Source organism: Oratosquilla oratoria, chromosome 18 (assembly GCF_046742065.1).
Source record: "Oratosquilla oratoria isolate Oo_2021 chromosome 18, ASM4674206v1, whole genome shotgun sequence".
In the NCBI taxonomy this organism is placed as follows: Eukaryota; Metazoa; Arthropoda; class Malacostraca; order Stomatopoda; family Squillidae; genus Oratosquilla; species Oratosquilla oratoria.
Genome location: NC_134794.1, coordinates 26017644 through 26045311, shown reverse-complemented (window position 1 = coordinate 26045311; position 27668 = coordinate 26017644). Strand labels below are relative to the sequence as shown.

General features: G+C 40.4%; 1 protein-coding gene across 5 annotated transcripts in view; it reads right to left on the bottom strand.

Annotated features, from left to right (window-relative positions):
* Nucleotides 1-27668, bottom strand: part of Iml1 (GATOR complex protein Iml1) — a 376817-nt gene that overhangs the window by 223273 nt on the left and 125876 nt on the right. For all 5 annotated transcript variants that reach the window (XM_076201722.1, XM_076201726.1, XM_076201724.1 and 2 more), the window contains exon 20: nucleotides 13948-14085. In XM_076201722.1, coding sequence (XP_076057837.1) covers nucleotides 13948-14085 — 138 coding nt within the window. The remainder of the gene's footprint in view (nucleotides 1-13947; nucleotides 14086-27668) is intronic.

Genomic DNA, 27668 nt, shown 5'->3' with positions numbered 1-27668 from the left:
TTCCACCCCTGTTCTCCTCCTCACCTCCTCATTTCTCACTCTATCTAGCCTAGTAACCCCTATCATACTTCTCAGACATTTCATCTCAAACACATTCAAACTCCTTCTCTCTTCCTCTCTCATGTTCCATGTTTCTGCCTCGTACATTGCTGTTGGCACAATCACTCCTTCATATAACCTCCTCTTAGCATCCATTCCCAGATGTCTATTTCTCATTACACTTTTCAATCCACCAAGGCATTTACTCGTTTCTCTCAATCTACATTCTACCTTCACCCCCACTCCTCCCTTTCCTGCCACATTTGCACCCATGTATCTAAAACTATCCACTTCTTCCAGTTTCTCATCCTTAATGCTCACTTCCAGCCTGCTGTCACTCTCTCCCCTTGTACATCTCATCACCTTACTTTTGCCCACATTTATCTTCAGCTTCCTTCTTTCACACACCTTCTCAAACTCTGTTACTAACTTCCTCATTCCCTCCTCTGATCCTGCTACAAGCGCAGTGTCATCAGCAAACAACAGCCGGCTCACCTCCCACTTTTCTCCATTTTCTTTAACCATCTCCAACCCCTGACCCACTACCCTTGCATTCACCTCTCGCACCACTCCATCCATGTAAAGATTCGATAGCCAGGGTGACATAACACATCCCTGACAAAGTCCCACCTTTACCTCAAACCATTCACTCTCTCCATTTCTAATCCTAACACAAGCTTTACTACTCTCATAAAAAATCTTGACTGCTCTTAACAGCTTTCCTCCTATCCCATATACAACCACTCCTTGTTTAACGACGACAATTGGGACCAGCGCGCCGTTGTTAACCGAATTGGTCATTAAGCTAAAGTGTATACATATATGTACATGTACTGTATGTACAATGTCCAGCAATACATGTATCTTTATTTTTGTGTATTTTCCCTCTTTTATACAGTACATTAAAGCTCTATTTACTGTTTATTTACGGTGATTAGGTTCCTGAAATTACCGTATATGACCAAATCTGTGTATGCTGACATTCCATATTGAATACCGGGGTATTTTTTTAGTTTCGACCATGGGCGCAATATAGCAATAGAAAATTAATTATTAATTTTGTAAATTAAAATGTATCAACGTAATATGCAATTTTGTGGGCGGAAATGAAAGTAAAAAATACCATGCTACAAGAAAATATGCTAATGAACGAAGTCGGTAGCATAGGATTGGGACGCCATCTTGTCGTCTGCCAACGTCTCTCACGACGACAACAACGAGGACGAGCCGGATGACATTTAATTTGTAGGTAATGATTTATCAAACACAGGTCAGGTTAGTTTAGTTTAGGTTAGACGAATTCATCATCCTTTTATTTCTTCGACATCGGCATCTATCATAACAAACATGGTGTACCATTCGTCCGACATGACTTCATTACTTACGAAATTTGTTTTAGCACCTTTTTTTTTCCGCTCACAAAATTGCATATTACTTTGATACATTATAATTTACAAAATTAATAATTAATTTTCTATTGCTATATTGCGCCCATGGTCGAAACTAAAAATTTACCACTACCGGTATATACTGTACCCCAGGTAGCTTTTGCAGCTTGCAGGATGGCAATGTAGACCTAAGCTTTAGAACACTTTACCTCACAGCTAATATCCACCGTACAAGTTCAATTATAACATCATACAAATTTGCCTCAGCCAACTTAATTAATTATCGTACACGACGTCGTAACTTCAGGAGATTTACGTTAAACGTCTGTCATGAAGCCCATCGTAACTCCGCGTCGTCGCTAACCGAGTAGGTCGTTAAACGAGGAGTACCTGTAACTGCAATACCTCCCACAGTGCCTTCCTGTCTACACTGTCGTAAGCCTTTTCCAGATCCATAAAAGCCCAAAAAACATCCTTCCCCTTTCCTATAGCTTTCTCACATATCTGCCTTACCACAAAAATCTGATCTACACATCCCCTACCTGTCCTAAAACCACACTGTTTCTCACCAATTACTCCCTCTGTTCCTCTCCTAATCCTCTCAATCAAGACCCTCCCATAAGCCTTCCCAACTACACTCAACAAGCTGATCCCTCTGTAACTACTACATTCACACTTGTCCCCCTTTCCCTTGTAAAGCGGAACTATACAGGCACTCCTCAAGTCCTCCGGCACTCTATCCTCTCTTAAACAAACATTAAATAACTAATGAAAGAGGTATGGTAGGCAGATGTGGAGGGAGTGAACATGAGGGGACGTCCTAGGATGAGGTGGATGGATGGGATAAAGGGGGCTTTGGGGAAGAGGGGAATGTCTGTTGAGGAAGGACGGGAGAGGACAGAAGACAGGGGTGAATGGAGAATGGTTGTATATGGATGATGTTGTGATGCATGAGGTGGAATGGACGGGGGGATGGGGGGTGAGGTAGTATGTGTGAGCAAAATTTGACGCAGCCTGAAGGGATTTCTCCCCGTCTTCTCCTTTTATGCATGGGGGGATGGAGAGGGGGGGGTCGCCGATTTAATGAAGGGGCCTTGCTGTGGATGTACTGTGTCTTGTGACACTGCTTCTGACCCAGGGCAGTGGACAAGGTGCAGGGATGCCCGTCATCCAGGAGGTGCTAAGATAATAGGGAGGGTGGAGGGGTGTGGAGTGTATTCAGGGATGGAATGGGTGGGAATGATTTTATGCCTTTTCCTTTTTGGCTTCCTCCCTTGTAAGGGGGAAAAAGCCTTGGTATATGTATGTATGTATGTACCAGCCAGTCCACCATAACTGTACCTCCTTTCTTCAGACATTCTGCATGACATCCATCCAACCCAGGTGCCTTACCTGCTCTCATCATCTTAACAGATGCTTTCACTTCATCCTTCCCTATTTCTCCTCCCTTTTCCTCACTCATCACTGTCATTTTCTTAGTGCTTCCCACTGCAACTACCTTTCCCTCCCTATCCTCCTTCACATTTAGCAACTCCCTAAAATACTCTGACCACCTTCCTCTCACTACCTTCTCTTCCATTATCATCTCTCCATCTGCTTCTTTTACCTTTTCATCTCTACTTGATTTGCCTCCTCTTCCTCTTTTAATTTCCTTCCAAAACATCTTTTTATTACTTTCAAAATTTTCTGTAATATTCTTTCCCCATTTCACATCTGCTCTCCTCTTTGCTTCCTTTATCTTATGCTTAACTTCCTTTCCCTTTACTTTGTACCTCTCATATGATTCCCTCGTCCTTATTGGTAGCCAATCTATGAATGCCTGCTTCTTCTCTTCTACACCCTTCTTTGCTTCTTCATCCCACCACTCACTACCTTTCCTTCTATTTCTTCCTACCCTCCTTGTTCCACACACCATCTTTGTACACTTTATGACTCCCTCCTTGAACCATTCCCATTCCTCCTCCACTCCTAGTTCTACGCTATCCTTTACTCGTTCCCACTCCTCTCTCAACTTCTTCTTATACTCATTCTCCTTTTTTTCCTCATTTAAGCAGTTCACTCTAAGTACCTCCCTACCTTCTGCCCTTTTCCTCTTTCTCCACTCTCAATTTACCTTCCACCAGGAAATGATCTGATATTCCCCCACTCTCTCCCCTTAGAACATGTACATCCTTAACTCTTCCTACCATACTCCTGGTCACCACTATATAGTCCATTAATGCTCTATCTGCCACCCTTCCATCCACCACCCTCTCCCATGTATACTTATGCTTGACTTTCTTCTTAAACACTGTATTTGCTATCATCAACTCTCAAGACACACCTCCACCATTAATTCTCCACTACGATTTTTACCTGGAACTCCATACTTCCCAATCACTCCATGAATTGGTTCATTAGCTACCCTAGCATTTGGGTCTCCCAATACAACTACATTGACATTTCTCCCTAATCCCTCTATGCACTCATTTATACCTACCCAAAAAGCCTCCCTTTCCTCTACGCTCTTTTCACTACCAGGTCTTTATGCACTTACAAAAACCCACATCTCCTTTCCCAGTTTCACCTTCATCCACATCAACCTTGATGACACTTCCTTCCACTCCACTATCTGCTTACTTATCTCTTCACTTACTAGTATAGCCACCCCTTCTCTCCCTCGTCCCCTCTTCACTCCTGAGTATCTCCCAGCTACACTCCCAAACTCACAGTTGCCCTTTCCTTTCATTTTAGTTTCACTCAAAGCCAGTACATCCATCTTTCTTCTCACAAACATACTGCCTATCTCTTCCCTTTTACTCTCACCTGTACCACATCCATGCACATTAAAAGACCCAAACCTTAGGGTACTGGTTGGAAAGCTCCCAGACCCTCTTATGCCTTTTCTTTCTTTTTTAAGAATATCCCCTTTTGGGGCTACAGGTAGTAGGACTCCTAATCCCATCCCCCATCCCTTTTTTGTCGCCTTTTATGACTCAAGTGGAAATACTTGGTGGCAGTATTCTTTTGCCCCCACAACAGGGTAGGTAGGCGAAAAAAGGAAATTAATATTCAGAGATATGGTACAGGACAGTAACAAGGGGTTGGGGGACAGCATAACGGAGGGACAGTCGTAGTATAAAAGTGTCATCATTTCTCTATGTACAGAGTTTTCCTCTATCACAGACAAAATGATGTGTGGCTCTGGTCCGTAGAGGCACCTCATATTGACCCTAAAGTATCAACTGCATGCTACTCTGCCACAATAACATGCAGCCAATACCCCAGCTCTACTACTCTCATAAAAACTTTTGACTGCTCTTACAGCTTTCCTCCTATCCCATATATCTACAGTACCTCCCACAGTGTCTTCCTGTCTACCCTGTCATAAGCCTTTTCCAGATCCATAAAAGCCCAAAAAACATCCTTACCTTTTCCTATAGCTTTCTCACATATCTGTCTACCACAAAGATCTGATCTACGCAACCACTACCTGTCCTAAAACCACACTGTTCCTCACCAATTACTACCTCTCTTCCTCTCATATCCTCTCAATCAACACCCTCCCATAAGCCTTCCCAACTACACTCAACAAGCTGATCCCTCTGTAACTACCGTATTTTCCGGCGTATAGTGCGCGACTTTTTTCCGTTGGAAGGTCCTAAAAATGGGGGTTGCACGTTATCCGGCGGTGCGCATTATCTACGGCCTACGATAAAAATTCTGCGGCTGTGTGTGTAATTTTTTTTCACAACAAAGTCGGGACGCACACTTCTCCGTGACGTTCCGTGAGAACAAGAAGAACAGCCATGGTGACATGAAAGAATACGCCAGCATGGGCTACCGTATATGAATATTTGGTATAGGTAGGTATCTATCGAATCTTATTTTTCATGTTTAAATAGGCCTAAACACCATGAAACATGATCAATATTCATGATATTTGCCCATGTTCACAGCATCTTAGTTTGAATTTTTATATTGGCTTTGTTGCTTCACTTTAGGTATGGTACAAATTCCGTTGCAGCCGTTCATAAACGTGTCAAACACCTGACTACAACACCCTCTTTCGGGAGTTATATTAACTAAACGTCACCTCGATGAGAGACTGTCCTATTTCACCACTGTCATTGCAGGTTCAAAGCTAAAACGAAACAGGCTGTAGTTTGTTTCAGTATTAAATAAAAAAAAAAATGATAAAGACGAATTATTTCCTCAAGATATAAAATGAACATTTTCTGTAAAAATCCCGAAATTTTTCTGTATATTCTACTCTCAATAAACTTTTTTAGATCATATTTCCAACAAACTATTTAAGCTACAAAGTAATAAGGGACCAATGCACAACATGAGTCATATTGCGGTACATGTAGTTCTGAATTTTTCTTAGTTGTGTCCTGATTGAAGCCTAAACTGACACTTAATTTAGTGACAAATAAACAGATTTCCCAGCGGTGGCTCTAGCCAATGAAAAATACTTCTCCATGTAACCATGTCTGTTGAGGAAGGAAGGGAGAGGACGGAAGACAGAGGTGAGTGGAGAATGGTTGTATATGGATGATGTTGTGACTGCATGGGGAGAAATGGGCGGGGGGGTGGGGGTGGGGTAGTGTGTGTGAGTGAGTTTTGACGCAGCCCGAAGGGATTTCTCCCCGTCCTCTCCTTATATGCAAGGGGGGACGGAGAGGGGGGGTCGCCGATTAAATGAAGCGGCCTTGCTGTGGATGTGCTGTGTCCTGCGACACTGCTTCTGACCCAGGGCGGTGGGCAGGGTGCAGGGATGACCCGTCATCCAGGAGGTGCTCAGATGAGAGGAAGGGTGGGAGGGGTGTGGAGTGTATTTAGGGATGAAATGGGTGGGAGTGTTTTTATGCCTTCCCCTTTTTGGCTACCTCCCTTGGAAGGGGGAAAAAGCCTTGGTATATGTATGTATGTATGTAACCTCGTTCACATGATATAAATACAAAGGTAAAACTGCGTTATAGACAAATGCGATCGGGCATGCGCGTTATACGTCGGTGCGCGCTATCTGTGTACTGAGATAAAGAAGTGCATGGGTGCGCATTATAACCCGATGCGCATTATAAGCCGGAAAATACGGTAATACACTCACACTTGTCCCCTTTCCCTTGTAAAGTGGAACTATACAGGCACTCCTCCAGTCCTCTGGCACTCTACCCTCTCTTAAACAAACATTAAATAACCTCACCACCCAGTCCACCATAACTGTACCTCCTTTCTTTAGACATTCTGATTGGCATCCATCCAACCCAGGTGCCTTACCTGCTCTCATCATCTTAACAGCTGCTTTCACTTCATCCTTCAATATTTCTCTTCCCTTTTCCCCATTCATCACTCTCATTTTCTTAGCGCTTCCCACTGCAACTACCTTTCCCTCCCTATCCTCCTTCACATTTAGCAACTCCCTAAAATACTCTGACCACCTTCCTCTCACTGCCTTCTCTTCCATTATCATCTCTCCATCTGCACCTTTTACCTTTTCTTCTCTACTTGATTCACCTCCTCTTCCTCTTTAAATTTCTTTCCTACACATCTTTTTATTACTTTCAAAAATTTCTGTCATAATCTTACCCCATTCCACATCTGCTCTCCTCTTTGTTTCCTTTATCTTATGCTTAACTTCCTTTCTCTTCACTCTGTACCTCTCATAAGATTCCCTCATACTAATTTGTAGCCAATCTATGAATGCCTGCTTCTTCTCTTCTACACCCTTCTTTGCTTCCTCATCCCACCACTCACTACCTTTCCTTCTATTTCCTCCTGCCCTCCTTGTTCCACACACCATCTTTGCACACCTTATGACTCCCTCCTTGAACCATCCCCATTCCTCCTCCACTCCTAGTTCTACTCTATCCTTTACTACTTCCCACTCCTCTTTCAGCTTCTTCTTATACTCATTCTCCTTTTTTTTCCTCATTTAAGCAGTTCACTCTAAGTACCTCCCTACCTTCTGCCCTTTTCTTCTTTCTCCACCTATTCTCCACTCTCAAATTACCTTCCACAAAAAAATTATCTGATATTCCCCCACTCTCTCCCCTTAGAACATGTACATCCTTAACTCTTCCTACCATACTCCTGGTCACCACTATATAGTTCATTAACGCTCTATCTGCCACCCTTCCATCCACCACCCTCTCCCATGTGTACTTATGCTTGACTTTCTTCCTAAACACTGTATTTGCTATCATCAACTCTCTTTCAAGACACATCTCCACCATCATTTCTCCACTACAAGTTTTACCTGGAACTCCATACTTTCCAATCACTCCATCTATTGGTTTGTTTCCTACCCTAGCATTAAGGTCTCCCAATACAACTACACTGACATTTTTCCCTAATCTCTCTATGCACTAATTTAAATCTACCCAAAAAGCCTCCCTTTCCTCTATGCTCTTCTCACTACCAGGCCCATATGCATTTACAAAAACCCACATCTCCCTTCCCAGCTTCACCTTCATCCACATCAACCTTGAAGAAACCTCCTTCCACTCCACTACATGCTTACCTCTCTCTTCACTTACTAGTATAGCCACCCCTTCTCTCCCTCGTCCTCTCTTCACTCCTGAGAACCTCCCAGCTACACTCCCAAACTCACACTTGCCCCTCCCTTTCAATTTAGTTTCACTCAAACCCAACACATCCACCTTTCTTCTTATAAACATACTGCCTATCTCTTCCCTTTTACTCTCATCTGTACCACATCCACACACATTAAAAGACCCAAACCTTAGGGTACTGGTTGGAAAACTACTAGACCCACTTATGCCTTTACTTTTTTTAGGAATGTTCCCTTTGGGGCTTCAGGTAGCAGGACTCCTATTCCTATCCCCCATCCCATTTTTTGTCACCTCTTATGACTCAAGTGGGAAGACTCAAGTGGGAGGGACAAAATACCTGGAGGAGAATAATATACTGAACCCAAGGCAATTTGGATTCAGACAAGGAAGATCATGTACCACTAATTTAATTTGTTTCTATTCAAGATTGATAGATATATTGCAAGAAAGGGACGGCTGGGTAAAGTAAGCATTCCTGGACTTACAAAAGGTATTTGATAAAATACTACACAGAAAATTACTATATAAAATGGAAACAATAGGAGGCATACATGGAAAACTATTGAATTGGATGGAGGACTTCCTACATGGAAGAAAAATGAGAGTGGTGCTCAGAGACAAATATTCAAAATGGGAAGAAATAAGTAGTAGTGTCCCACAGGGGTCCGTACTAGCTCCAATAATGGTTGCTATGTAAGTAAATGACATGGACAAAGGCATTGAAAGTTACATGAACTGCTTTGCGGATGATGCAAAATTATTAAAGAGAATAAACTCCAAAATAGACTGTGACTCATTGCAGAGTGATCTGAACAAAGTCTCAGAGTGGAACAAGAGATGGGAGGTAAAATTCAACATCAAGAAGTGCAGTATAATTGAATTTGGAAAAAGCAAGAAGAGAATATCAGGACAGTATAAAATTGATGGAAAAGAAGTAAAGAAAGTAAATTCTGAAAGGGACCTAGGAGTAATCATCACCAAAGATATGTCACCAGATAAACATATCAATAAAATAGTCGGAGAAACATACAATTTGTTGAGATCAATAAAGGTGGCCTTTAAATACGTGGATAAGGAAATGATCAAGAAAATAGTACAAACACTGATAAGGCCAAAACTGGAATATGCAGTGTTACCCAGTAAAAAAAAGTATATAATAAAATTAGAAAGAATACAAAGAGCAATGACAAAGATGGTCCCAACACTTTCAAACCTGACATATGAACAAAGACTGGTCAAACTGGAATTGCCAACCCAGGAACAAAGAAGAGAATGAGGGGACCTCCTAACCATCTACAGAATTATGAAAGGAAAAGAATGCCTTGATAGAAAGGACTTATTAAAGTGGGACAGAGGAAAAACAAGAGGACATGCAATGAAACTCAATAAGGATAACTACATAAGAGACCTGAAAAAAAGAGCTTCCCACACAGAGTGATAGATATATGGAACAAATTGGATCAAACTTGAACTTGCGAGATACAAAAACGGGTCACCACAAGCATAGCTCCCCTTCCCATATAACAAAAGTAGGTAAACTAGGTAAAACAAGGAATTGGAGATGGTTAAAGAAAATGGAGAAAAATGGGAGATAAGCTAGTTGTTGGGGTGGAAAGGGAGTTGGGAGACAGGGTTGATGAAAGAGTATTGGGATGGTTTGGACACATGGAAAGAATGAATGAAGAAAGGTTAGTAAAAGAGGTGAGGAAGGCAGAGGTTGGGGGAGTGAACATGAGGGGGCAACCAAGGATGAGATGGATGGACAGGGTAAAGGGGGCATTGGGAAAGAGGTTAATGTCTGTTGAGGAAGAAAGGGAGAAGACAGAAGATAGGGGTGAGTGGAGAATGGTTGTGTATGGATGATGCTGTGGTGCATGGAAGGGAGTAGGTGGAGGGTGGGGGGAGTATGTGTGAATGATATTATGATGCATCCTGAAGGGATTTCTCCCCATCTTCTTTTCTGCATGATGGGATGAAGAGGGGGTCACCGATTAAATGAAGCGGCCTTGCTGTGGATGTGCTGTGTCTTGCTCCTTACTACACTACTTCTAACCCAGGGCAGTGGGTAAGATACAGGGATGGCCTGTCACCCAGGAAGAGCTAAGAAAAGAGGGAGGGGTGGTGAATGGGAGTGGAGTATGTGAGGATAAAATGGGTGAGAGTGGATTTATACCATTGACTTTGGCTACTTCCCTTATAAGGGGAAAAAGCCATTGGCATATGTATTTATGTACAGTATTAATATATAGATAGACAAGTGAATAGGTGCTCCCATAAATCCCTTTGTGGAAACACTTTGGACCGTTGTCTCTGTTGTAATAATGTGGGACAGTTTACATGTTATCAGCTTATAGTAATGTGAAAAGGAGGAACAAATACAAATAAAGTTGAGGAAGAGAAATCTTGGGCCCACTCTAGATACCCAGTATCAGCCCCTTTGAGCTGCACCTGCAAATGGAGAGGAGGGTTTCTATTGCTTTTGATGATGAACAACAGGGAGATCATTCAACTAATCAATCAGAGTGGAGTGTAGTATCACACACAGATACTCTCTTCTCTTCCTCCACAACCACCAAATACCAGCCTCCGGAAATATATTCATAATCATATCACTCACCGCTCCATTACAAATGACTTGTCCTATGATACACAGATTAACAAAATTGTCGGGGAGACTTACAACTTGCTAAGATCAATAAAAGTGGCTTTTGCTTACCTGGATGAAGACATGATAAAAAAAATATTGGTTACATTGATATAGCCTAGACTAGAGTATGCGGCGACATTGTGGTCCCCCAGTACCAAAAAGAACATAAAGAAAATAGAAAGAATCCAAAGAGCAGCTACAAAAATGGCACCTGCACTTGCAAACCTATCATACAAGGAGAGATTGGCTAAACTGGAGCTACCGACACTGGAGCAAAGAAGAGAGAGAGGCGACCTACTGATCATCTACAGAATCATGAAAGGCAAAGAGATACTTGATAGAGAAGAACTACTAAACTGGGACAAGAGAAACACAAGAGGACATGGAAGGAAATTAAGAAAACATAGCTATAGAAGAGAACTGAAGAAAAACAGTTTTCCACATAGAGTTTTAGACACTTGGAACAAACTGGATAATGAAATAGTAAGCGCAAAAACCATTCACGAGTTTAAAAGCAAACTAGACACTGAGAGATACAATGGCGGGACAACACGAGCATAGCTCCCCTTCCCGCAAAATACAACTAGGTAAATACAACTAGGTAAATACACTGAGAGACAACACACTGCTGCATGCCAGACCCCCTGATATCCACCCTTCTGAATCCTCACTCTCACGAAAGGACAGAGTCCACCTGGCCAGACTGCGGTGCGGCCACCACCCAGCACTTCTAAGCTACCAGAAGAGGCTGGATGACCGCAGTGTGAACAGCTGCCCAGGATGTAACACTTCACCCCATACCATACAACACATAATGGAAGACTGCATTATACACAATCATGCATGCAAACAACACAACATAATCTCTATAAAGGATTTGTGGGAAAACCCAGTTTCGGCTGTGGCATTCCTTGGGGAGACGGGACTGCTCGGACAGACAGTCTAGGGAACAACAACAACAACAACAACAACTAATCAATCAATCCATTGCCACAGGTTTCTCTTGCATCAAACTGGTATACATGTAAAGTTGAAGTAAAACTCAACTGAATATTTGTAATTTTTTCATTTCATTGGTTTCCAAACCTCAGATAAGTTTATTAATGGTACATGCATATACTTGTAGACATGCATAGACTAGTAAAAGAGGTATGGAAGGCAGATGTGGAGGGAGTGAACATGAGGGGATGTCCTAGGATGAGGTGGATGGATGGGGTGAAGGGGGCTTTGGGGAAGAGGGGAATGTCTGTTGAGGAAAGACGGGAGAGGACAGAAGACAGGGGTGAATGGAGAATGGTTGTATATGGATGATGTTGTGATGCATGAGGTGGAATGGGTGGGGGGATGGGGGGTGAGGTAGTATGTGTTAGAAATATTTGACGCAGCCCGAAGGGATTTCTCCCCGTCTTCTTCTTTTATGCATGGGGGGACTGAGAAGGGGGGGTCGCCAATTTAATGAAGTGGCCTTGCTAAGGATGTACTGTGTCTTGCGATACTGCTTCTGACCGAGGGCAGTGGACAAGGTGCAGGGATGACCTGTCATCCAGGAGGTGCTAAGATAAGAGGGAGGGTGGAGGGGTGTGAAATGTTTTCAGGGATGGAATTGGTGGGACTGATTTTATGCCTTTTCCTTTTTGACTACCTCCCTTGTAAGGGGGAAAAAGCCTTGGTATATGTATGTATGTACATGCATATACATATGGTACATACATATATGGAGCATGATAGGGATGGAATGGGTGGGAGTGGTTTTTATGCCTTTGTTTTTGGCTACCTCCCTTATAAGGGGGAAAAAAGCCTTTGGTATATGTATGTTATTAACAGTAAAATCAACAAATGTAAAAAACCTAAACTTGAAATATATCAAAGACACACGAAGAAAACAAAAAATTAAACCAACGCAAAGTCCTAGTCATAGACATCCACTGCTATGTATCAAGATAATGAACTGATAGTAAATAGGCCTGTTAACTAAGTCATAAATGAAAAAATGCAAACAAGAGAACACATGAATAAGAAGTGAGTAAGGACAATCAACAAAATGTGTGGTGATTCCCCCCCCAAGCCCCAGGCAGTGCCTGTCCCGGCATAGCCAGAATAGTGGCCTTCAGCGCTAGCTGCTCCTCATTCAATAACTTAACATTCTGTTCAACAAAATAACACATCTTTCTCTCATTCTATAACACAGTAAACAATTTGTGACATCATGTCACTTTTTTTTTTTTTTTTTGTAACATCATGTCACCTTTTCTTCTCATTGGCTAGTCTTCTGTTGTGACGTCATGTCGATTTTTCTGATTGGCTATCCTCAGTCATGACATCATGTCTCTTCTTCTGATTGGCTGGTCTTCAGTTATGATGTCATGCAACCTTTTCAGATTTTGATTATTTCTACAAACTATTATCTTTTATGTACATACATATTCCAAGGGTTTTTTCCTCCTTACAAGGGAAGTAGCCAAAGTCAAAAGGCATAATTCTATTCCATCCCCATTCACCACCCCTCCCTCCCTTCCTTTCATCTTGGCTTCTGCTGGATGACCGGTCATCCCTGCATCTTGCCCATCGCCCTGGGTCAGAAGCAATGCAGAAAGACACAGCACACCACAGCAAGGCTGCTTCATTTAATCAGTGACTCCTCTACTCCATCCTCTCATGCAATAACATTGAAGATGGGGAGAAATCCCTTAGGGATGTGTCAAAATATCATTCACATATAACCACTATGACATATTTTTTGGGCAATTAAGGACAATGAAGAAAAGCATCTTTCTTCTCCATCAAAAGAGAGAGAGAAAGAGAGAGAGTAGGGCAGAGGGGGAGGGAGAGAGGGAGAGAGAAAGAGAGAGATTGACCCTTCACTTTGACCACCAGGTGCTTCTTTGATTTATGGCAGCCAGTTGAAAGTAATGTCACTGAGACTTCTGTGGGGAAACAGGCAACTTATAAGTTTGGGTGTTTTTTGATTAATAACAAAACACATACCAACACAATGCACAAATAAAATCCTGTACAACCACCCCTCCCATCTCAGCACCTCAGAAGCGAGTGGTCACACTGTCCACTGTCACACTACTTGGGTGTAGCTCTGGCTGTCAGGACCTGCTCTATTTACAATTAGATATGTATGTAGCCAGTGGAGCTTCATGGGATTATGTCTGTCTTATATTATCACCCTTTTTATCATTTAATATTTCTGAGTTCAACCAGAGGAATTCTTTAAATTTAACCTTGATTTTTGGCAGATTTGTTTAAGTGTATGCACATGCATTTCATTGAAGGACAGTTAGTAAAACATAAAAATCATCAAACTTACTTGTAATTCTTCCTGTGATGGGAGACTATAAATATTGTAATGAGCTCCCTTGTTCGCTGTTTTGTCCACTAAGGTCTTCGTAGTTAACCGATAGCATTCTGGTACAATCAGAATACGACATCTCCAGTATTTCAATTGCTGCAGGAATATAAAAATTAATATATTTATATGATACAAATAGGAGTGTGTGGGTGAGTGTCCCATCCCCTGTTTTTCAAATCAATGGTGTACAGCTGAAACAAGTCAAACTGTTCACCTATCTTACAAAGGATTACAAAGGCAAAAGGTGGAGCATGCCGACAGGAAACCTTTTGGTCCATGTCTAGATCGGATGCAAAAAAAAAAACTCATAATAATGATAAATAAATGAATAAATAAAAACTATATAATAATGTAAATAATTAATAAAATACATAAATAAATGCATAGGTATAGTTAGACAATAAACAAACAGATAAATAGTAAATAATAATAAAGTGACATACAACCACTCCTCGTTTAACGACCTACTTGGTTAGCAACGACGCGGAGTTACGACGGGCTTTATGACAAGACCAATATTCGTTTAACGTAAATCTCCCGAAGTTACGATGTCGTGTATGATAATTAAGTTGGCTGAGGCAAATTTGTATGATGTTATAAATGAACTTGTACGGTGGATATTAGCTGTGAGGTAAAGTGTTCTGAAGCTTAGGTCTACATTACCATCCTGCAAGTTGCACAAACTACCTGGGCTACAGTATATACCGATATTGGTAAATTTTTAGTTTCGACCATGGGCGCAATATAGCAATGGAAAATTAATTATTAATTTCGTAAATTATAATGTATCAACATAATATACAATTTTGTGAGCGGAAATAAAAAAAAGGGCAAAAACAGATTTCGTAAGTAACGAAGTCATGTCGGACAAATGGTACACCATGTTTGTTATGATAGATTCCTACATTGAAGAAATGAAAGGATGATAAATTAGTCTAACCTAAACAAAACTAACCTGACATGTGTTTAATAAATCATCACCTGCAAATTAAATGTCATCCGGCTCGTCCTCGTTGTCGTCGTCGTGAGAGACGTTGGCGGGCTTTTCAACCACTCTCTCAGCTTGCGGGGTATACAAAGTTATTGCAGCTTGAAGGAATGCATGTATCTCCGCACCATAACATTCCTTCAAGAAAATATACCTGGCGAGGTAGTCGGAAGTACCGAGGCCATCAATTGACAGACGACAAGATGGCGTCCCGATCCTATGCTACCGACTTCGTTCATTAGCATATTTGCTTGTAGCAAGGTATTCTTTACTTCCATTTCCGCCCACAAAATTGCATATTACGTTGATACATTTTAATTTACAAAATTAATAATTAATTTTCTATTGCAATATTGCGCCCATGGTCGAAACTAAAAAAATACTCCGGTATTTGATATGGAATGTCAGCAAACACGGATTTGGTCATATACAGTAATTTCAGGAACCTAACCACGGTAAATAAACAGTAAATAAAGCTTTAATGTACTGTATAAAGGAGTGAAAACACACGAAAATAAAGATATGTGTATTGCTGGACATTGTACATACAGTACATGTACGTATATGTATACACTTTCACTTAACGACCAATTCGGATAACGACGGCAACGCTGGTCCCAATTGTCGTCGTTAAATGAGGAGTGGTTGTATAGCTAATAATAAATGAGAATCAACCAAATACTAATAAACGAACAGACAAATGATAACAAAACAAATAATATAAAATAAATGAGAATCATTACAGCATCTTGCTTAGGTGTTTATCTAAATCATTCTTAAAGCTTCGAACTGAACTACATTGCACTGCCTCTACAGGAAGTTTATTCCATTTATTAACTACACGGTTGGCAAAGTTGTTTCTACCCACTTCCAAATCAAATCTATTTCCAGACAGTTTGAGACCATTGTTTCTTGTCTGATTCTCATTGTGTGAAAATTTTGTCACTTTTGATGCTGTCAATTCCCTTTAGAATCTTAAAGACCTGTATCAAGTCACCTCTGAGTCTACAATTTTTTAGGGAAAACAGATTCATATTTTAGTCAATTTTCATATGATTTATTTTTTATATTTGGAATCAGTTTTATGGCTCGCCGTTGTACTTTTTCCAATCTGTCAATGTCTTTAATGAGATTAGGTGACCATACAGAAACAGCATATTCCAAATGTGGAGGAACTATCGATTTATATAGCTTGTTAATGAATGATGGACTTTTGAAGTCAAAAGATTGTGCAATCAGTCATAGAATCTTATTTGCTTTCTCAGAGGCTGAAATACACTGCTTGGATGATTTGAGATTGTTACTGATAATTACGCCAAGATATTTTTCACTATCCACTTTTGTTAACAAATTTCCAAATAACTTGTAATTGTACCTATGTGCATTACTTTTCATTTACTTGCTAAGATCAATGAAAGTGGCATTTGCATACTTGGACAAAGACATGATAAAAAAAATATTGGTTACATTGATAAGGCCTAGACTAGAGTATGCGGCGACATTGTGGTCCCCCAGTACCAAAAAGAATATAAAGAAAATAGAAAGAATCCAAAGAGCAGCTACAAAAATGGCACCTGCACTTGCAAACCTATCATACGAGGAGAGATTGGCTAAACTGGAGTTACCGACACTGGAGCAAAGAAGAGAGAGAGGTGACCTATTGACCATCTACAGAATCATAAAAGGTACAGAGATACTTGATAGAGAGCACTTACTTTACTGGGACAAGAGAAACACAAGAGGACATGGAAAGAAAATAAAAATACAAAGCTATAAAAGAGAACTGAAGAAAAACAGTTTTCCACATAGAGTTTTGGACACTTGGAACAAACTGGATAATGAAATAGTATGCGCAAAAACCATTCATGAGTTTAAAAGCAAACTAGACACTACAAGATACAATGGCGGGACACCACGAGCATAGCTCCCCTTCCCGCAAAATACAACTAGGTAAATACTTGTGTTAAATTTCATTAGCCACTTTTCAGACCATTGCTGTAATTTATCTAAATCTTCTTGAATATCTAAATGGTTTAAGTGATCTTTTGCCATTCCGCACAGTTTTGTATCATCAGCAAATTTGGAAACAGTAGATTTTAGTCCATGGTCTATTTCATTTATATATACTATGAATAGAAGTGGTCCAAGAGCGGAACCCTGAGGAACTCCACTTGTAACATTTTTCCATCTAGAAGTTTTTCCATTTAAAATAACTCTCTGTTTTTGATCATTCAACCAATTACTAGTCCAACTTAATAGGCTACCACTTATTCTGTGTAAAGCTGATTTAGTAAGTAGTCTTTCATGGGGGATGGTATCAAAAGCTTTTGCACAGTCTAGATATATCAAATCTATATTGTTTCCTTTGTCATAATTAGAGATAACTGTGTTGTAGAATTTGAGTAAGTTAATCACGCAACAACGTTTCCATCTGAAACCATGCTGGCTATCATTTATCAAACAGTTACTTTATAAATGATGTTCGATAGCATCTCTGATGATAGTTCCCATCATTTTTCCAATGATTGAAGTCAAACTTATAGCCCTGTAGTTATTTGGGTTCTTTTAGTTACCTTTTTTGAATATGGGAGTAACGTTAGCTAGCTTCCATTCTCTTGTGACATCTCCAGATATGATGGATTTCTTGAAAATAATTCCTAATGGAACAACAATCTCATTTTTCATTTCCTTTAAGATTCTTAGATGCCAGCCATCAGGCCCTGGTCTTTTATTAACTTTGAGTTTCTCTATTTTGTCCCTTTCCTCTTTCTCCATCTATCCTCCACTCTCAGCTTACCTTCCACCAAAAAATGATCTGATATTCCCCCACCCTCTCCCCTTAGCACATGTACATCCTTAACTCTTCCTATCATAATCCTATTTACCACTACATAATCCATTAGCGCTCTATCTACCACCCTTCCCTCCACCACCCTCTCCCATGTGTACTTATGCTTGACTTTCTTCCGAAACACTGTATTTGCTATCATCAACTCTCTTTCTAGACACATTTCCACCATCAACTCTCCACTATGATTCTTTCCTGGAACTCCACACTTCCCAACCACTCCATCGATTGGACCATTTCCCACCCTAGCATTAAGGTCTCCCAGTACTATTACATTGACATTTCTTCCTAAACCCTCTATGCACTCATTTAAAAAGGTAGGGAGGTTCTTAGAGTGAACTCCTTGAATGAAAAGGAAAAGGAGTACGAAAAGAAGCTGAAGGAGGAGTGGGAGGGAGTAAAGGATGGAGCAGAGATGGGTGTGGAGGAGGAATGGGGATGGTTCAAGGAGGGAGTCTTAAAGTGTGCAAGGATGGTGTGTGGAACAAGAAGGACAGGGGGAAATAGAAGAAAGGGTAGTGAATGGTGGGATGAGGAAACAAAGAAGGTTGTAGAAGAGAAGAAGCGAGCATTCACAGATTGGTTACAAAAGAGGACGGGGGAGTCATATGAGACGTACAAAGAAAAGAAAAGAGAAGTAAAGCAAAAGGTAAAGGAGGCAAAGAGGAGAGCAGATGTGAAATGGTGTAGGAGTATGACAGAAAATTTTGAAAGTAATAAAAAGATGTTTTGGAAAGAAATTAAGAGAGGAAGAGGAGGCGAATCAAGTAGGGAAGAAAAGGTAAAAGGTACAGATGGAGAGATGATAATGGAAGAGATGGCAGTAAGGGGAAGATGGGCAGAATATTTTAGGGAGTTGCTAAATGTGAAGGAGGATAGGGAAGGAAAGATAGCTGCAGTGGGAAATGCGAAGAAAATAAGAGTGATGAGTGAGGAGAATGGAGGAGAAATAGGGAAGGATGAGGTGAAGGCAGTTGTAAAGATGATGAAAGCAGGTAAGGCACCTGGTCTGGATGGATGCCATGCAGAAAGTCTGAAAAAGGGAGGTTCAGTGATGGTGGACTGGTTGGTGAGGTTATTTAATGTTTGCTGGAGAGAGGGTAGAGTACCGGAGGACTGGAGAAGTGCCTGTATAGTTCCTCTTTACAAGGGAAAAGGGGACAAGTGTGAATGTAGTAGTTTCAGAGGGATTAGCCTGTTAAGTGTAGTAGGGAAGGCTTATGGGAGGATCTTAATTGAGAGGATTAGGAGAGGAACAGAAGGAGTAATTGGTGAGGAACAGTGTGGTTTTAGGACAGGTAGAGGTTGTGTAGATCAGATCTTTGTGGTAAGACAGATATGTGAGAAAGCTATAGGAAAGGGGAAGGATGTTTTTTGGGCTTTTATGGATCTGGAAAAGGCTTATGATAGGGTAGACAGAAAGGCACTGTGGGAGGTTATGCAGATTTATGGGATAGGAGGAAAGCTTTTGGGAGCTGTCAAGAGTTTTTATGAGAGTAGTAGAGCTTGTGTCAAGATTAGAAATGGAGAGAGTGAGTGGTTTGAAGTAAAGGTGGGACTTCGTCAAGGATGCGTTATGTCGCCCTGGCTGTTCAACTTATACATGGATGGGGTGGTGCGAGAGGTGAATGCTAGGGTAGTGGGTCAGGGATTGGAGATGGTTAAAGAAAATGGAGAAAAGTGGGAGGTGAGCCAGCTGTTGTTTGCGGACGACACTGCGCTTGTGGCAGGGTCAGAGGAGGGATTGAGGAAGCTGGTGGCAGAGTTTGGGAGAGTATGTGATAGAAGAAATCTAAAGATAAATGTGGGTAAAAGTAAGGTGATGAGATGTACAAGGGGTGAAAGTAGCAGTAGACTGGAAGTGAACATTAAGCAAGAGCGACTGGAGGAAGTGGATAGTTTTAGATACTTGGGTGCAAGTGTAGCAGGAAAAGGTGGAGTGAAGGTGGAGGTAGAATGTAGATTGAGAGAAGCGAGTAAATGCCTTGGTGGATTAAAGAGTGTAATGAGGAATAGACATTTGGGAATGGATGCGAAGAGGAGACTGTATGAAGGAGTGATTGTGCCAACAGCACTGTATGGGGCAGAAACGTGGAACATAAGAGAAGAAGAGAGAAGGAGTTTGAATGTGTTTGAGATGAGGTGTCTGAGAAGTATGGTGGGGGTTACTAGGCTGGATAGACTGAGAAAGGAGGAGGTGAGGAGGAGAACAGGGGTGAAAAAGGAGCTGGGAGATAGGGTTGATGAAAGAATATTAGGATGGTTTGGACACATGGAAAGAATGAGTGAAGAAAGACTAGTAAAAGAGGTATGGAAGGCAGATGTGGAGGGAGTGAACATGATGGGACGTCCTAGGATGAGGTGGATGGATGGGGTGAAGGGGGCTTTGGGGAAGAGGGGAATGTCTGTTGAGGAAGGAAGGGAGAGGAAGGAAGGGAGAGGACGGAAGACAGAGGTGAGTGGAGAATGGTTGTATATGGATGATGTTGTGATTGCATGAGGAGGAATGGGCGGGGGGGGGGCGGGGGGGGGGTAGTATGTGTGAGTAAATTTTGACGCAGCCCGAAGGGATTTCTCCCCGTCCTCTCCTTATATGCAAGGGGGGACGGAGAGGGGGGGTCGCCGATTAAATGAAGCGGCCTTGCTGTGGATGTGCTGTGTCTTGCGACACTGCTTCTCACCCAGGGCGGTGGGCAGGGTGCAGTGATAACCCGTCATCCAGGAGGTGCTCAGATGAGAGGGAGAGTGGGAGGGGTGTGGAGTGTATTTAGGGATGAAATGGGTGGGAGTGTTTTTATGCCTTTCCCTTTTTGGCTACCTCCCTTGGAAGGGGGAAAAAGCCTTGGTATATGTATGTATGTACGAGTTTCTCTATACACCTTTAATTTTTTCTTTTGTTATATCTACCGTAGTGAGTAAGTTTACCCTAGAATTTTCACAGGTTTCAGTTTGGAGTTCACTTTAAGGTGTTTCATTTACAAATACTGGGCTAAAATAATTGTTTAAAATATCACACATTCCTTCATTTGAATATTCAAGTTGACCATCAGCAGATAACAGTGAACCAATGTGATTCCTAACAACCTTTTTATCTCTAGTGTAACTATAGAATTCTTTGGGATTCTCTTTGGATTTATCAGCGATATTCATTTCGTATTGACTTTTCATTTTTATATTGTCTTTTTTAAATCTCTGTATTAATACATAACTTTAATAGTCATTAGATGTACCCAAGCACTTATATTTCTTATAAGGCTGTTTCTTTTTAGCAATACTTTTTTCAGTTTCTTTGTCAAGCCATTTTGAACGAGCCTGATTTGGGGGGACATCTGTCCTTAAAAGGAATATAAGTATGAATCATCTTAGTGAGCGTATTTTTAAATATTTCCCACATTTGATCTACAGGTCTTTCGCTTAATTTTGCCTCCCAATCTGTAAGCTGAAGCTCCTGACATAGTCCTATGAACTGAGCTTTACTGAAATCAGGTATTTTAGAAACACAAGTATCCATTCTAAAAATCTTTAGTAGTTTGAATCTAAGTTGTGATCGCTATTTGCAACAGTTTCACTGACTTCTACATCAGTTATCATGCTTTCAAAGGATTACGAAGGATTACAAAGGCGGAGCACGCTGACAGGAGACCCCCTGGTCCATATCTAGGTCGGATGCGAAAAAAAAATCATAATAATAAAATAATAAATAAAAACTATAATAATGTAAATAACAAATAAAATACATAAATAAATGCATAGGTATATAAAAATACTAAGCAAACAGGTAAATAGTAAATAATAATAAATTGACATATAACTAATAATAAATGAAAATCAGAGACAAATGATAACAAAACAAAAACAAATAATATGAAAAAAATTATAATCCTTACAGCATCTTGCTTAGGTGTTTATCTAAATGATTCTTAAAGCTTCGAACTGAACTACATTGCACTACCTGTGCAGGAAGTTTATTCCATTCATTAACCACACGGTTGGCAAAGTTGTTTCTACCTACTTCCAAATTGAGTCTATTTCTGGACAGTTTGAGACCATTGTTTCTTGTCTGATTCTCATTCAATGTGAAAATTTTGTCACTTTTGATGTTGTCAATTCCCTTTAAAATCTTAAAGACCTGTATCAAGTCACCTCTGAGTCTACGCTTTTTTAGGGAAAACAGATTCATATTTTTAGTCGATTTTCGTATGATTTATTTTTGATATTTGGAATCAGTTTTGTGGCTCGCCGTTGTACTTTTTCCAGTCTGTCAATGTCTTTAATGAGATTCGGTGACCATACGGAAACAGCATATTCCAAATGTGGACGAACTAACGATTTATATAGCTTGTTAATGAGTGATGGACTTTTGAAATCAAAAGATCGTGCAATCAGTCCTAGAATCTTATTTGCTTTCTCAGAGGCTGAAATACACTGCTTGGATGATTTGAGGTCGTTACTGATAATTACGCCGAGATCTTTTTCACTATCCACTTTTGTTAACGAATTTCCAAATAACTTGTAATTGTACTTACTGTTATTTTTACCTATGTGCATTACCTTGCATTTACTTGTGTTAAATTTCATTAGCCACTTTTCAGACCATTGCTGTAATTTATCTAAATCTTCTTGAATATCTAATTGGTTTTGAGTGATTTTAGTTCATGGTCTATATCATTTATACAGGTACTCCTCGTTTAACGACGACAATTGGGACCAGCGCGCCGTCGTTAACCGAATTGGTCGTTAAGCGAAAGTGTATACATATACGTACATGTACTGTATGTACAATGTCCAGCAATACATGTATCTTTATTTTCGTGCATTTTCCCTCTTTTATACAGTACATTAAAGCTTTATTTACTGTTTATTTACCGTGGTTAGGTTCCTAAAATTACCGTATATGACCAAATCCGCGTATGCTGACATTCCATATTGAATACCGGAGTATTTTTTTAGTTTCGATCATGGACGCAATATAGCAATAGAAAATTAATTATTAATTTTGTAAATTAAAATGTATCAACGTAATATGCAATTTAGTGGGCGGAAATGAAAGTAAAATATACCTTGCTACAAGAAAATATGCTAATGAACGAAGTCGGTAGCATAGGCTCGGGACGCCATCTTGTCGTCTGCCAACGTCTCACGACGACGACAACGAGGAACGAGGACGAGCCGGATGACATTTAATTTGCAGGTAATGATTTATTAAACACAGGTTAGGTTAGTTTAGTTTAGGTTAGACGAATTAATTTATCATCTTTCATTTCTTCGACATCGGCATCTATTATAACAAACATGGTGTACCATTCGTCCGACATGACTTCGTTACTTACGAAATCTGTTTTAGCATTTTTTTTTCATTTACGCTCACAAAATTGCATATTACGTTGATACATTATAATTTACAAAATTAATAATTAATTTTCTATTGTTATATTGCGCCCATGGTCGAAACTAAAAATTTACCAATACCGGTATACAGACGCTCCTCTACTTACGTTCATTCGTTATACGTTTTTTCGATTTTACGTTTGAACTGACTGTAAAAAAAAAAAAAAAAAAAAAAAAAAAATGAGTGAATTTTTTAGTTTAGCGCGCTCTCCGTAGTTCAAACGATACTTGCGCAAGACGCTGCGTCCATTGTTTACATTGCACAAACGACAAACTGAACATGCCTTGCCTCATCCTACTCCTGCACCATCTCAATTTATGTTGCTTGAATTTAATTTATTTGAAATTAATGTTATTATTTTACAATGTTACGTGTATAATTAATGATTTAGGGGTGTTTTATAAGATACGGTAATAGAATTTACGGATGTATAGTACAGTAACAACTTACGTTCATTTTCAACTTACGTTCGGCCGTTCGGAGCGTAACTAAAACGTAAGTTGAGAAGCGTCTGTACACTGTACCCCAGGTAGTTTTTGCAGCTTGCAGGATGGTAATGTAGACCTAAGCTTCAGAACACTTTACCTCACAGCTAATATCCACCGTACAAGTTCATTTATAACATCATACAAATTTGCCTCAGTCAACTTAATTATCGTACACGACGGCGTAACTTCGGGAGATTTACGTTAAACGACGTCATAAAGCCCGTCGTTACTCCGAGTAGGTCGTTAAACGAGGAGTACCTGTATATACTATGAATAGAAGTGGTCCAAGAGCGGAACCCTGAGGAACTCCACTTGTAACATTTTTCCATCTAGAAGTTTTTCCATTTAAAACAACTCTCTGTTTTCAACCATTCAACCAATTACTAGTCCAACTTAATAGGCTACCACTTATTCCGTGTAAAGCTAATTTAGTAAGTAGTCTTTCGTGTGGGACGGTATCAAAAGCTTTTGCAAAGTCTAGATATATTAAATATATATTGTTTCTTTTGTCATAATTCGAGATAACTGTGTTGTAGAATTCAAGTAAGTTAGTGACGCAAGAACGTTTCCGTCTGAAACCATGCTGGCTATCATTTATCAAACGGTTACTTTCTAAATGATGTTCGATAGCATCTCTGATGATAGTTTCCATTATTTTTCCTATGATTGAAGTCAAACTTATAGGCCTATAGTTATTTGGCTTCTTTTTGTCACCTTTTTTGAATATGAGAGTAACGTTAGCTAGCTTCCATTCTATTGGGACATCTCCAGATATGATGGATTTCTTGAAAATAATTTCTAATGGAACAACAATCTCATTTTTTATTTCCTTTAAGATTCTTGGATGCCAACCACCGTCAGGCCCCGGTGTTTTATTAACTTTGAGTTTATCTATACACCTTTTAATTTTTTCTTTTGTTATATTTACCGTAGTAAGTTTACCCTAGACTTTTCACAGGTTTCAGTTTGGAATTCACTTTGAATAGATCAAGTAAGTTTCCATGTCTTGTGGGCTCTTTTACATGCTGTACTAAGTAATTGTCACCAAGAAAATCAATCAAGCGACAACCTATATGGCCATGTTCAAGGGTCATCCAAACAATGTCAGTAAAATTGAAATCACCCATTATCAATAAATCCCAGTTGCAGAAACTAGACAGTTCTTGAAATAACAGTTTGTCGTCTGTTAATGATAATGTCTTTGGCCTATATATTACACCTACATTCATTTTTTGTCCATTTTTTGGGGGTTAATTCTACCCACAAACTATCATATACATCCTGTTTCACTTTCTCTAAAACACAAGCATGGGCATTGTTTTTAACATACAACAGAACACCCCCACCTTTCTTGTGGTTTCTATCCTGATGAAAGTGTGTAAATCCCACAATATTAAATTCAGCTTCAAACTCTTTACCATTTAACCATGTCTCAGTTATTCCTATCTTATCGAGATTTTCGCTTTTGACATACACCTGTATTTCTTGAAATCTATTCCTAATACTACAAGATTAAGTACATGGTTTTAAGAAACTCGCGATTATTTCTTTTTGACACATCTTGAGTTTCAATATCATGCCTTACATTATAATTTTGTTTTTTATTGACACCTTGCTCTATAGTGATATTTGGTCCTTCATTGACATTCAATGCCTCATTATCATTTCTCCCATCAAAATTAACATTTCCCCATCATGGACATCTGGTCGCACACAGTCATCCAATCTCTTTTGTACACTTTGCCCCCTACGTCACCGCGTTTCACATCGGCCTCCCGTCGTTCATTGACATTCTGTCCAGCATCCCTTCCTAAAATTATATTTTGTCCTCCAATGACATTATATCCTACCGTGATATTTTGTCCTCCACTATCATTACATCCTATCGTGATCTTTAGTCCTTTACTGTCATTACTACCCATCGTGATATTTTGTCCGTCATTGACATTCTGTCCAGCATCCCTTCCCAAAATTATATTTTGTCCTCCACTGACATTATATCCTACCATGATATCTTGTCCTCCACTATCATTACATGCCATAATGATATCATGTCCTCCATTATTATTACATCCCATCAAGATATTTTGTCTTCCACTAGCATTACATCCCATTGTGATCTTTTGTCCTCCACTGTCATTACATCCCATTGTGACATTTTGTCCTTTGACATTACATCCTGATGTAACATTTTGTCCTCTACTGATATTGTATCCTAAAATTATATTTGTTCCTATACTGGCATATTGTTCTAAATCAATGCTATACTCTACTCTGTTTTCCCCAGTACACTCTATTTTCCCTTCCCTTTGGGCTTCTACCCCAAAAAAGGAATGAGTTCATTACAAACTCCCACAATGAGGTTTGTAAGAACATCTTTGCCTTTGCGGGTAAGGTGGATCCCATCAGAAGCATAAAGGTCATGACACCTGGAAAAGTGATACCAAGGATCAAGAAAGTGGTATCCCAGTTGTGTGCACAATCATGATATCCTCTCATTGATCCCTATGGCTCTACTGTTCCAACACGAGCCTGCGTAGATCCTCAGGAGGATGCCACAAACTACGTGACAGCTCCCACATTCCTTTATCTCCTGAAGGAGGACATTGTAATTCCAAACAATTTCCTCTGATCTCACCCTACCCACATCATTACTTTCCGTATGAACAATCATAACTGTGTTCATTCGTCTTTGCTCCCTGATGGTCTGGGTACAATCAGCGATCCCACAGCCTGGTTGACATACAAGCTTGCAACATCGTTTAGTCTTCCGCTGCAGGATGTCGTCATAGCCTCACACCATGAAGTCCCCCACCAACTAGAACTCCTGATTTTCAGCCACTTCATCCTCTAGCAGAGCAAAACAACTGAATAGACCCAACGGTTGCTCCACAGGGCACCCGCTTACCGAACGCAGGCTTGACAAACGGGACCCCACGGAGCACCACTCACTCTCGGCAGTGACAGAAGGGGAAGAAGTGGAACGCTCTTTGGGTTGTGGGGAGGATTCACTCTTCTCACAGAGCGCATGCCTGAGAAGACAAATTTCCTCCTCACACATCCTGAGACAGTCCTCCAGGTTCACACAACCTTCACAAGCCATTTCACTCCTCCTTCAGCAATACAAATGGCAAAGAGAAAATATAAATCATCAAAAGAAACCAAAGCAGTCTCTAATAAACTAAATACACAAAGCTTACTCTGCTTACCTTATACTATTACTCCTACCTTTGGAGTACAGTAACAGAATACTGTTTTAATTCTAAATAGAATGCTACACATTATCTTATATCTGTAACTGTATAGTGCTATACGTATACAATTACAAAAACACAACACAATCATTTGTCACTATTCAGAGATATAAATTTCACAGGTATTTGCTAGCTGGTGTCTGTGCAGAAAACGAGCTGAGGTCACGAAGCAGACTGACTAGCTGGTGTCTGTACAGAAAATGAGCTCTCTAGCTGAGGTCACGAAGCAGACTGAGCTGAGGTTACGAAGCAGACTGAGCTGATGTCGTGAAGCAGACTGAGCTGAGGTCACGAAGCAGACTGAGCTGAGGTCACAAAGCATAATAACACCAAAACACAATATAAACTATGAAATTCAGTCAAGAATCCACCTCACTGTAAGGGCCCATCCCCCTTCCCCTGGCCACAAGTAAATTCATCGCGGCTGCACTGATAGTCGTTTGGCTCCCCACCTCGGCGAATCGGCTTGTTTGCACGCCAGTTCAACGAGCAAGTCAGCTTCGAACTTTTGAAGCCTGAGAAGACTGCGCCTGCGTGGAGCGGCCACGTCGGCAGTTTCAGGGGTATATATACCCCTCCTCCCCAACGTCGAATAGAACTTGGTCAGAAGACGTCCTGCGAAGACTACCCACTGCCACGCCAATCCCAAGTCTTCATTACTCCAGTCGCAGGCTACTCGACGTCGGGTCTTCTCACCTTTGCTGTTCTCAAG